Below are 13,564 nucleotides of genomic sequence, written 5' to 3' on the forward strand. Positions count from 1 at the left end.
TTTTTGTTTGTACAACGAAATTGATATGTTCCGTCTTGTAATTTATTTGATTCCGTGTACTTGTATTGTTCGATAACTATACATCTTTTTCCTCTTTTGGTCGTTAAAATATGTTCAGTTCTTAAATCCATATTGAATAATATAAATATAGATATTGATCATTAATTTTAAAATATAAATTTTTAGTTTTTACACTTTTCAACAATTTTAACAACTTTTACGTCGTACCACATAAAGTTTATTATATAACACACAGCACATCACTTAGGACACTGTAGCGTAAGACACTGTAGGTATACAAATTGTACAGCATGTATGAATCGTACCTAATCATGTTTTTCAATTATAGCGATTAATAATGATTAGAAACGACATTATCTGTATCTAAGTTTTTACCCAGAGCAGGTAAAAATAATTCTACTCGCCCAAACGGTACATATGATACTCGCGCAAACGGACTATTAATTTATAGGTAAAAATTATTACCTTCGCCCAAACGACCACCGCCCGTTAGGTTAGGCTAACCTAAAAAGGTCTTTGGTGTGCAAGGCTGAGTGGCCGACACTGATTAGGTAAATATAATTACAAAATCATTACATTGTGAACTTCATATTTTTCAACTGCTATTGTAAGATGAAATTACTTTTATTCGCATTAATATTTAAAAAATGTATATTATATAAATTATGGCCACTTGCACAACACTTATAATATTAAAAAAAATATTTTTATTTTTTAATACCTACTGAAAATAAAAAAGTTTTCATTTGATTTAAATTTTTTGGAAAAAATTAAAATGACAAATTTGGAAGTCTACTTAAGAATAATTTTGATACTAAAAACATTTATCTAAGTCAAGTAGTTTATTTTTTAGAATTTTTTAAAATATCTATATTTTTTTGAGTAAACCAATTGAGAACGTATTAACTTTTTTCAAAATATTATTTTTTGGAATCTCCTGACATGAGTATTCCTTAAATTATTTGGTAGAAAGCAACCATTGTTCTTGATTTGCTCCCATTGAGTTGAAATATCCAAAATATAACTTTATACCTCATCGTAAACATATTACCGACAAACAAATTAACTTGTGTTACCATTAATAGTCACAACTTCAAGTCAATATTTTTGTCATGACATTGTGTTTTGTATGAATTAGGTTGTTAAAAAATATATATTCTTCTTCAAATATGTTAGTTATGAATCAGAAGTTGTCATTAACGAAACCAAGTCAATACAAAAACTAAACAATACAATTGATAAAAAATAATACTAAGACTAGTAGATATTTCAAATATAATGGACAATAGGTACATATTAATAATTAATTGTAAAATATTGGTATAAGTACGCTAAAAACTTCAATTTATTACCATTCAATACATTTACCTGTATAATACTTAGGTACTACATATGTATTAAACCATACGTACATATTACGATCAATTTAAATGAACAATTTTATGAACTTTTAAAAATTGTTACATATAAGTGAATCCCTATTTTTATAATTATTTACAATTTTTAATATTGCTTTAATTCATACAATTGGAAATTATTTTATTAACATTGCCATAAACTTATTGGACTTAATTATATTTGTTAAACAGTCCACGAATCCATTGAATGTGGTACTTAACTTCTGTAAAAACTGCGATCGAATTAGTTGTATTTGGATCCTTGATACTTACTACTCCAGTTAAATAATAAGAATCAGAATGGAAAAAGCATAATCCTGCACCGCTATCTCCCTTACTCACTCCTTGTTCTGAAACTTAAATATTTAATTCATAATGATAAAATTAATCATACGACTGTAACAGTAATGGAGTGTTATTGGGTAGTAGGTAAAATATAGATATTAGATTTACCTCATTAATTTATTACGTAATAATACACATTCCAAATAAGGACTAACCACCCGAGAAAAATAGGTTAAAAAACTTGGTATGTCAAGTGAGATACACACTGACACACACAGGAACGTGTTCAGTCGGTGCGGTTCTCATAAAGTAATTTTGGCCAATCACAACCCATTCTCAGAACGTAGTAATGGAAATAAATACTGATGCGCCAAATGCATCAGAACTACCCAAGAAGAACAGCGCAACCACTAAAAACCAAATAAACTACAGATAGAGGCATAGACAAACTGGTTTGAAACTCTAAATAGGCCCTACGCCGCCCACCCAAAGCAAGTGCATTAGAACTACACATTATAATTACTTGTAAGTAAAAAAAAAAAAACATATCAAAACCAATTTAAACTGCGAATTTTGGAAGATGTTTTCTTAGTGCACAATTACATGGTGGTATACGAAGATACCGTGAAAATTGAAAGCCTCAAGCTATCATTATTTATTATTAATTAGTTGATCAGTCACTGACTCAGTCAGGGCACGTTCGAGTATATTATATTATAGCATTCCCGCCTCCGTGAGACACGCTTGTGATTATGGGAGCAGTATATTTTTAGGTGGCAATCCACCTGCGGTAAATTTTAGACCCCACGAGGTGCGTACGTAATTACAAATGTTTTATAAATACGTTGTTAATTGTTTATGATGTGGTTCCCGGGATAACGGTCGAAAAATCAGCCTTGGGAATACCATTTTTACGAAGCTATGTAATTTTTTTGGTCAAATATAATATAGGTACAGACCTACTATAGGTCTAACATTATATTCAATCATAACTAATATCTACAATAAACAAAAATAAATTGCTATTTAAAACTTAAAAGAAGTTACTAAAAAATTATGTGTATGAAAAGAACTTCAAGTAGGCAAGGATTTTTGTCTTGTTCGTGTAAGGCGAAAACTTCTTGCCTATCAAGTAGGTGTGCTTGTTTTAAAATAAGAGTATTGTATAACAGTCGAAGTCATAATCATACGTCATGTAAAAATATATATTATAAGGAAGAAAAATATATAAGTACTAGCTGATACCGTGCACTTCGTTAACCGTTAAATGTACCAACTCTATATGACTCAAACGTTGGTCAATTCGTTATTTAATATTTGGTCTATGGTGTTCAAAATTTATTTTAACTTTTCTGTTGCCTGGAATAAAAATTCTGATTCGCAACAGTATTTATTATCAGGTAGGCAATCTACCTGCGGTAGATTACGAACCGTTTGTACGTAAGTGTATGATTTAACTCTAATGTACGGTGGATTAATATTATAATTAATAATATTATAATCCTAACCTGACCTAACCGTACTAAAATTTGATGAATAAAAAAACCAAATTTAACTCTTTTTAAATTACCCTATCTTCTTCCCAGAGATCTGCACACAAACATTAATTTATATATAATATAGCTGATCTGGGGATATGCGAGAAGCGCAGCTAGCACCCAAGCAGTATTTAATGATGTTATACAATGTATATATTTTTCAAGAAAGATAATTTCTTTATATAATCTTTATATAATTTATTTATAACGTCGGCCTAAGTTGCAAAGTGCGTATATCCAAAATCAAAAATTTTAGAGGTGAGGAAAAAAACGTTTAAGCATTTTGTCAGCCTAAGTCCATAATTTGCAGAAGTCGTATCTCCATAATTTATTTCAATGCTATTACAATTCTTAAAAATCATGATATCGGAGATACGACAATTTCTAACCATCGATTTTATGGAGGATAAAATTATTCAATTTCGGTTATGTCTTTATCGTACGATGCGGTTTTTCTTTTTAATTTTAATCACCAATAATCCCGAAATGAAAAAAAAAGTGGAGTTACGCCCTTTGTGATTTGGGCTGACGACAATATTATAAATCATTGTCTAATCTATAAGAAAACTTGTTTTTATTAATGTTATGTTCTTTAAGTTAAGTTTGTTAAAAATAAAGTGATTTCATAATATTAATGATTAAATATTTGTTTACCCAATGTAGAACCGGCACAAAACTTATCAACAGTCATAAATAATTCAAATCCATTTGTATACATATTCCGGCATGTACTATGGTCGATGTATGGTAAAGATGCTTCTAATAAAATAGGACTTGAAATTCCTTTTTCTGTTATTCCCCAACCAACAATCTGCAAAATTATAAAACAATTGTATAATGTCGTCCAATTATAATTACCTATATAACTATTAATCAATTTATATGTGAGTGTTGGGAATCAGTGGCATCAGGGGGGAAGGGGTAGGAATTTGGCCCCTTGTCATTAGCGGGCTGCTTTTGGAGCAATTTCGGCCGGGAACTGGCTAGTTTTGGGCCGTAAGCACGCAATCATAATTCATGTCATTTCTAAATAAAATTTTACCATGATTCGTGGCTCGTACTAATACGTAAATAATTAAAGGGTATCTGTATCCTTCTATTTCTAATCATTTAGGTATACATATTATTAGAAATTAATTATTCTAATTGTTAGATACTAATAGATTGTGTCCACCTATAATTGATTTTCGAACCATACAATGATATTATAATTTTATTGATTTTACAATGATATTTATTTTTTTTTCTCCATCATCACCTTTTGGGCAGTAAAAATGCTCGATTTTCGACTTTAGCATATTTTATAGTAGGAAAGTAAATCTAGTTTGCACCTATTTTTGGGAAAAACTGATTAAAAGGAGACAAATTGTTGACTAAAAGTTCTCATAATTTTTCAAATGAATGGGAAAAACCAAAAAATAAGGAAAAACAGAGATTATTACGCAAAACTAGTTTTCTACAATGTCGATTTTGTTATTTAGTGTAACTTTAAAAAAAATAAATGTAAAACAATCAAAAGAAATTTTTACCGAATGTTTTTAATACCATTTTCTATACACAATAATAATTTCAAAATATTTTGAAGCTATTTAAAGGCAGAAGACAATTTCGATTTGTATTAGTTTTTTTTAAATTATTGTCCACAAAAATGTTTTTGCTTGGTTGAAAAACTTGAAAATCTAATACAAGGCTTATTATAAGTTGTTGTAAATTAAAAAAGAAGTTGAGTGTAAATCCAAAATATTATGTCTAGAGTTAGACATTAATAATTTTACAATAATAATGTTCACATGTTTTTATTTTATTATTTTTTATACAGGAAAATTAAAAATGTTAAAAATATTTTGACTCATTTTGATCTGTTACCTAACAGAAATTTTCATTTTTTAGTTTTTTTTGTTAACAAATGACAATACCTCCTCCCAAATTAAAATGTCTGTCTATGACACTGCATTAATGAGCCACTTGTAACCTATTGTAAAGCACAGTGTTGCATACATGCCTACGTTTTTAGATAATATGTATTGTAACATCCCAATATTTATTCATACTTTAGCAGATAATCTTACGATATTTGCGCTTTATATACAAAAGGAAAATTATGGATAGGTAGAGTTATTAACTGTAACTAAATCACAATTGTATTATTTACATAATACTACAAGCAAACCTTTCCTTGGTCTCCATTGACCACATTGTATTTACCATTCCAATCGATACAAACAGGTGAGACACCATTACTAAAAGAAACTCGTTCTTGTAACACAATAATTGATATATCTTCAGCATGAAACCCATCAGCTCCATAATAACCTTCTTTCAGGTGAATCGTTTCCACCTGTATAATTGTTTCAATTTATATAATTTCATACCAATTATTTTTAGATTTTTGAATTTTTATTAATAACTTACATTTATTATTTGAGTAAATTCATTGTCAATTATCGTAAAATTTCTATCATATTTTCCAACAGCGATTTTATATAGACCATCCGTTATTGATATTTTCTTAGATAACATAGCTTTTTTCCAAAAACAATGAGCCGCTGAAAATTAAATTTATATAATTTCCATTCTTTTTTAAATACATCGTACAATAGTTTTACCAGAAATGACCAAATTTGGTGCAATAATTGATCCTCCACAAATCAAGTCATAATTGGTTTTTTTTTTATTTAATTGATATATTCCAACATTCCAAGGTGCCGTACCAACAAGTGCTTTTTTACCATTGTTGATCAACACTTGGTTTATGATATATACTCTACCGCAATCTAAATAATATTTAAATATAAATATAAACATTTATAATACGCAATAATATCTATAGAATAAACATAATAATGACAGCTTTCAAATATACATCAAACAGTTGTGTACAAACAACAATTATTAGATCTTTCTTCATTTTAACAAACAATCATGTTTAAATACAGTTATAGTTTCGTAAATTACTAATTATTTATCTAATTATATAAATGTGAAATGAAAATCTTTTTTACAGCCTAAACTCTGGAACTACTTATCAGATCTTCTCGATTTTTATTTTTAACGAAAGAGTATTTACAGAGAAGGTTTATATGAAAGAACATTTTAGGAAAACCCACCGGAAAAGTGGGAAATCTGGATGTCAAAAATCTAACAGTTGCGCCATCTGTCCAGAAAAAATATAAACCAAATAATAATATACAAATTTGGTTTATTGTTGCAGATTAAAATAATAATAGTGTATAATATATTGGTTGCTATTGGTCAATCGGGCATGTAGGGTGATTTGTATTATTATCTTTTATCAATATATATATATATAAATGAATTTTTTGTGGATAGATTAGACTTCCCGGAAGAAGGCTAATTTAACAGGTTGACTGCCGTGGGGGGTCTATTGACCCGTCATTTACCTTTACATATCGTTTAACGAAAATTTGTCTTGTATTTTCTTACAAACTTTTCCTATTTGACTTTAAAAAAATGAATTTAAAAAAAAATACCTAATAACATTATATCATTATCTCACTTAGTAGAATCAAATTAACTTAATAAAATCAAGTAGGGTCAATGAACCCTACAAGGCGTCTATGACACATGTGGGGTGAAAAAACCCTACAAGACAATAGGTAGTCTTTATAAACTAATTTTTTCGACTTACTTTATTTTCTACAAGGTAATGTTTGTATACTAACCTATGATATAACATGTTTACAAGGTTATTATAAAATACATTTATATTACAACACCCTGTCATCTTTATTATTATGTATAAAAGTAAAAGAAAATTACACATAAATAATTATAATGTATTTTTTTGTTAATTATGGGTAACAACATATTTCTATAATTTAGAAAGAACTTTTATGGAATTTAATAAAACAATCCCTACACATAAAAATATTACATCCTTCACAGCGTGTTAATATTTTCCTTGTTTTATTTTGTGCCACTTTCCTTCCAAATTCAGATGACAACCTTGAATAGCATTTTTGAGACATCTTTTTTTTTAAACTGCCACAAGATACAAGTTTATGAGAGGTAGGAGTCACTGGTAGAGATGGTACAGTAGGTTTAAATAAAAGTGGTTTAAAAATGTCTTCTTCAAATCTTGTAATAGTGATGTTATTCATAGTAACAGATTTGTAAAGTGAAAGAGCATTCACAACAGAAGTGTACAAGAGTATATCAAACGCTACTTTTCTGTATCATTTTATTGACCTTTTTAAGGGACTTGAATAAGATGCCATTTGGTCTGAACGATCTATAGACTATAAAAGATTTCCCAACGTTATAATCTTCCACCGCAAGAGGTTTTTTTATTATATCTCCAGTTCTTCGTCGTATTTCTATGGTTTCATCAGTGTGTTTAGTTGTAATTAAGTATATATCACGTTTATCACGCCATTTCATGACAACAATATTAGAACTACTTTGCTGAGCGAAAAGTTCTTCTTTTTTAAATTTTTACTTATTACATCACGTGGGTTACCACGTCGGTTAGCTCTTAAAGTTCCGACCACTTGAGTATTTTTACAGTTATGTTTTTCGGCCAACTCTACACTAGAATACCAATTATCAATGAACAAACGTCTTCCAAAATTTAAATACAGTTTCAATAATTTTAAAACTATTTTGTGTGAAACATTAGTTTCACGAACTTCTTCTTTTCCCGCATAAATATTGTATGGTAACGTGTAGAAATCTTTGGCACATAGCTTAAAAATTTTAATGCCGTAACGATGTGTTTTATTTTAGCTTCTAAGTGGAACGATGAATGTATTGATTTTACAATGATATGTGTTTTTTTTTATTTGATGGTGTCCGTCATCACCTTTTAGGACAGTAAATGTGCTTGGATTTTCTTCAACAGTACCTTTTCTAATAGGAAAGTGAATTTAGTTGGTACTTTGTGTATTTTCTATAAACGATAAAATTTTGAAAGTAATTTGACTCTTTTTGAGCTGTTTACGGACATTGTCAGTTTTCAATTTCTTTGGTTTTTTTTTCTATAAATATCAATAAAGTTTTATCTGTTGGGCTAAAAAGTGTAAAAAATTAATACAAGGCTCCTGATATATTGTTACAATAGCAGTTGAAAAATATTAAAAATACATAGGCACAATTTTTTTTATAAGGATTTTAAGATAGAATTTTGACAAAATTTATCAAATTTAAAATTGAATAATTATTTCGTAAAAATATAAAAAATTATATTATTTAATTTTTAATTATTTTATATATTAAAAATATATAAAATATTCAACTTTTATACCTAAGGATTGAACATTTCAAACAAGATTCCACATACGTAGTTAATTATGTTACCAAAAAATCTAAAAAATACATAAGCACAGTTTATTTTTATAGTAAGTCGAATGTGGACGAAATTATATATTAAAAAACCTAGAATAACTATTCTTGTTATTTTTTTGTGATAGTATAATATTACTCGTGAGTACTTAGCTAGGAAACTTCTAAAGTATACTATTATATGTATCTATGATAGTATCACAGTTTGTTGTTGATGTATACGCACATTCATTGGAAAAATACGTCGTTAAATTAAAAATAGATTTAGATTTAAAAGAAGCATTTTAATCTCAAAACCATTTAACAGAATTGCCCAGGAGGCCATGACAAAATATGACTCTGTACGAAAGTGTATATTTTGACGGTTTTCATAACCCTAAGAGGCCTAAATATGGTTTTAATCTTTAGGGTTTAAAGACCCCACAAAGCCCAGTAGTAAAAGTATACCGAAGGGTTATTAGATCCTACAAAACAATAATAGCAGGTTACAAATTTTTAGCATGGCAGTCAACCTGTTAAAAAGGGTTTTTCTTATTCATCGGATTTTAGTACAATTAGGTTAGGATAGGATTTTGTATTAACTGATTATAATATAATATTACTCCACCGTACCTAGGTCAAATTAAGTAAAAACGACAATCTTGGTATAACATTGATAATTTAAAGCTAAATCATACACTTACGTACAAACAGCACGAGATCCGCGATCTACCGAATAACGATATAAAAGCGTTAAAACGAATTGAACAAAGTTTGAGTCATATAGAGTTGGTACATTTAACGGGCAACGAACGTATAAGATATATAAATAAGATACATTTGTTTATATGTTAAAAATACAATTACTTGGATTGCATCTATACAGTTGCTTATTCCACATCCCATTAGCCTGACAATTTAATTCAAGCGGAGTATCTTCTTCTTTAATTGTAGCAGTATAGAATGGCTTACATGATGTTGTTGCTATTGTATCAGGTATCGATAAATTTGAACAATTAGCATACTTACCATTATGACTACATTTAATATCTAAACTATCTGATATTAGGGATGGACACATTTCTATAAAAGTAAACGAATTTTAATTAAACAATAAACATAATCATAATATTTTATTCTTTACCTATTATATTATTTTTTTTTTTAAATAAGTAATTATTACGACATTTGAGTTACTATACAAAACTTACTGAAACACAATTTCTCAGTACTCGATAACCATTTTCCTTTTCCCTGACAAAACCTGAAACCTATGGGATGAGCCTTATAATATCCTTGTTCACACTTCTCAATAACAGTACTATGAAGATTAATTAATTTCCCATGATATAATATTTCATTGGAACCTTCATAAGAATATATAACTCCTTTGACAGTTGGTAAAACGCATGAATTCTCTGTGAACTGTCAAACCAAAATATTATTGAATTATTATTATAAATTATTTATTTCTTTATTTTTTTTTATTGATCCCTAAAGCCGGCATCTTTGGACATTAGCTGTTTGTAGGGTTGTATAGTAGTGGTGGTAGGGTTTGGAACGGTGAGTTTTTACACGTGAGTGTTTGTGTTTGAAAGAATTTTTAAGTGGGTGCCCCTAAATATGGATATGGTGGATAGCGGCCTGTCTCTCCGGATACCGTGACTGGCTGAAGAGAATTGCCGCCCATTCCGGGATCGAACCGGCGTCGGTGCGCGTCACAACCGACTCCTTATTCCGCTCGACCACTCCATCCCCCTTATTAATAATTATTAAATTATTTAAAAATTAAAAGAAATTATTGCTAAAAATAAATATTCTTTCTAAAGTATTATAATTTTGAAGCAGAAGAGTTCATTTAAAAATCAAGCTAATTCAAAAAATTTAAAATTTAAATTGATTACTATAGGTTGGTACTAACAAACAAATATATTTACGCACATGTTTGTTTAAAATTTCACGAATCCATTGAATATAGAATCTAATGTCCACAAAACCTGTGATTGTACTGTTTAATCTTGCATCCCTCATATTCATTATCCCGGTTAAAAAATAAGAATTAGAGTGTTTAAAGCTTATGCCTGCTCCACTATCTACGATACCTAATCCTTTTCCTGAAAAAAAATATATTCTTTTATACGTATGACACAAAATAAACATATTTTTATTGTTAGGTATAAAATAGTAGGTGCTAGGCGTAAATCTAATAAATACTTAAACTTAAAAACCATGAAAGAAAAGGTTGGTGCGATTGATTATTTGTTATTACTATTTAAAGACCTTCTTATAATTGTGATATTCTTTGCAAAATTGGAGAATATTTAAAATTGGAGAAGATTCCCTAGCAAATGAAAGGACTCCTGAAGCACATTTTTACCTGGAATTTGAAAATAAATTCACTCTATAAGGCGTGGGGGCATCAATCTGACCTTCAATTAGCATTTCGTATGGATCCTGCGATTTGCGAAAATAATAAAAACAGTTCCCAACTCTTTTTTATCAATGTGAGCCGTTAAGCCGTTAAGCTCGATCCCATACAACTAAAAAGTGGTGTGGTTATTGATTTAATACCTACTACCTAATCATCATGGCAGAGTTGGTTTGAAAGTTATATTGTATAAATAATAAGTATTGCAATAAGCTAATATATCTTGCACAGTGCACACCCTATCATTACTGACCACACCACATGCATGATTGACATTAGTGATAAAAGTAACTATTAGTTATGGCTATACATAATCTATTATTGTTACTATAATATTATTTTTGATATTTTCAGGTCAATAAGAAACTTGTGAGTACCTAACCTTGTATTACATTTTAAAGCTTTTGAATCGAATACATTTTTATAGAATTAATTGTCAAGTAATTATAAAAATAAAAGTTATAAATTAAAAAATGATTATTAAAGCTCAAAATCATTTAAAATATTTAGAAAATATTATCATAAAATACAGAAAATGCTAGTATCTCGTGTACTATGGTTATTAATTTTTTGGTTGTTCTAAAAAAATTAAATAGATACCTATTATAAACAACCGAATTTTTATAATCCCCGTTGTCTATTATTTTTTTATTTTTTATTTTTCTAATTATTAAGAAAGCTCTTAGAATATTTTTATTTTGACTCTCAAAGTACCAACTATATCCTCTCATCTCAAAAAAAAACTCCATCATAATGAAAATCTATGAATTATTAATGCTCCTACGTGTACTGAGACTTAAGAGGCACAACATTAAAACATGAAGAAATAGGCTCAATTTTTTTTTTTTAGGTGAGGGGGGATATTAAATTTAGTCCTTTCGAAAAATTTTATTTGAATTACCGTAAATTGTGTAAGTATTAATAATTATTTGATCTACTAATACAGTAAACATCTGAAGAAATTATTGTATACAGTTTAGGAGGACGTCACATATATGCATGAGTACACAACATAGCAAAAACTGTTTTGCGCGGGACAACTTTTATGTTTCTGTGTTTGTAGTAGTGGCTCCAAAATTTCTAAAAATATAGCATACAAAATTATCTATGCAACAGCAAGCCTATATTTTAGATAACATAAATAAAATAAAAGTTATTTGCTTCTAAACATTTAGCTTTTTTGTTTTTTTTTTCATTACCTTATAAAAAATGATTGAATTGTGCTAATAAAAAGAAGGCATGCTGTTGCACAGATAATGTTCTTTCTTACGTTTTGTGAAATCTTGGTGGTTCTACAACAAATATGGTACGGAAAATAGTTTTTGCTATGTTGTAAATTTGTAAACGGAGACAGCACATGCAGGTGTGACGGAATAATGTTATGTATTTCAAAGATATTTTAACATAGGGTGTGGGAGGAAGAGCCACGTACGAGTTTATTTCATTTTAATATGTAAAGCCAAGTCAAAAACTGAAATAGCACATATGCACGAATCACTGTAAAATAAATACTTTTATCACTAGATCAAAATCTAAATGTGTTTTACCTGATTTATAAGTTGTACAAAACTTATCAAAAGTCACAAGGCTTTTATAACTAGTTGAAATAGTTTTTTGACAATTACTTGTGTCGATGAATGGAAGAAATCTTTCTAATAAAACAGAATTTTGTGTTCCATTTACCGCTTCTCCAAAAAAAAAAATCTGTAAGAATATGAAACAGTCTTATGTATTTAATGTCATATTTTAACAAGTAAATACTTGTATATTGTGGCTTGGTTTTTTCAACCATTTTTCCCCCTACTAATGGCCTAAATTTCCGGGCACAAACTTAATTAAAAAAAAAATAATACTTGTATAAATGTAATATATGTATAAAATATTAAAGAAAATAGATACAAATATAATATATATTATATAAAACTGAAAATTGATACTAATATTCTCGGAAACTACTCTACCGATTGATAATTTTTTTTTATTTTAATGAAAGTTTATATCACAGAGAAGGATTTTAATACGGATGGGTTTGGATTTTGTATTAATTGATTATACTAATCCACAATATGTGGAGTAAAGTAAAAACGACTAAATTGGTATAACTTTGATACTCTAGAGTCATATCCTACACCAGGGATCGAAACCAGTTTAACCGGTTTTCCAAAAAACCGGTTAAAACCGCGGTTTTCTCATTTCTGAACACCGGAACTGGAACCGAAACCAAAAGCTTTGAAACACCGGTTAAAAAACCGTAACCGAAACCTAAGACCTTAAAAAACCGTTTTCAAAACCCAAACCGAAACCATAGAATTGAAAAACCGCTCTTGTACTGTTCTTGAAAAACGGATAAAAATTTAAAACTAATGTCGGTTTCTTTGAATTCCATAAAGTTAATTATATTATTTGTAATTCTACTATTTTTATACGAAGAAATTATTATGTTTGGATTTATTGATAAAAATCCCGATGCAGTTACTGAGTATTACGAAATATTAATATAATATATACATATTATTACTAAACTTATGATTGAAAATTGAAAATACAAATAATATAGTATGATGTTATTGTAATATACAATTAAATATTAATGTAATCGAATAATGATCTCAACC

General features: G+C 28.6%; 1 protein-coding gene across 5 annotated transcripts in view; it reads right to left on the reverse strand.

Annotated features, from left to right (window-relative positions):
• Positions 1-1,336: 1,336 nt before the first annotated feature.
• The window catches only part of LOC100574854, a 276,000-nt gene continuing 263,772 nt past the window's right edge, over positions 1,337-13,564 (reverse strand). For 2 of the 5 annotated variants that reach the window (XM_029489187.1, XM_029489185.1), the window contains 5 exons: positions 5,848-6,015; positions 5,654-5,787; positions 5,412-5,579; positions 3,896-4,052; positions 1,337-1,774 (listed from right to left, as the gene is read on the reverse strand). In XM_029489187.1, coding sequence (XP_029345047.1) covers positions 1,590-1,774; positions 3,896-4,052; positions 5,412-5,579; positions 5,654-5,787; positions 5,848-6,015 — 812 coding nt within the window. In that variant the 3' untranslated portion in view covers positions 1,337-1,589. The remainder of the gene's footprint in view (positions 1,775-3,895; positions 4,053-5,411; positions 5,580-5,653; positions 5,788-5,847; positions 6,016-13,564) is intronic. The other 3 variants (XM_029489186.1, XR_003839396.1, XR_003839397.1) reach the window with 3 other exon arrangements.

The sequence above is a fragment of the Acyrthosiphon pisum genome, chromosome A2, assembly GCF_005508785.2.
Source record: "Acyrthosiphon pisum isolate AL4f chromosome A2, pea_aphid_22Mar2018_4r6ur, whole genome shotgun sequence".
Lineage (NCBI taxonomy): Eukaryota > Metazoa > Arthropoda > Insecta > Hemiptera > Aphididae > Acyrthosiphon > Acyrthosiphon pisum.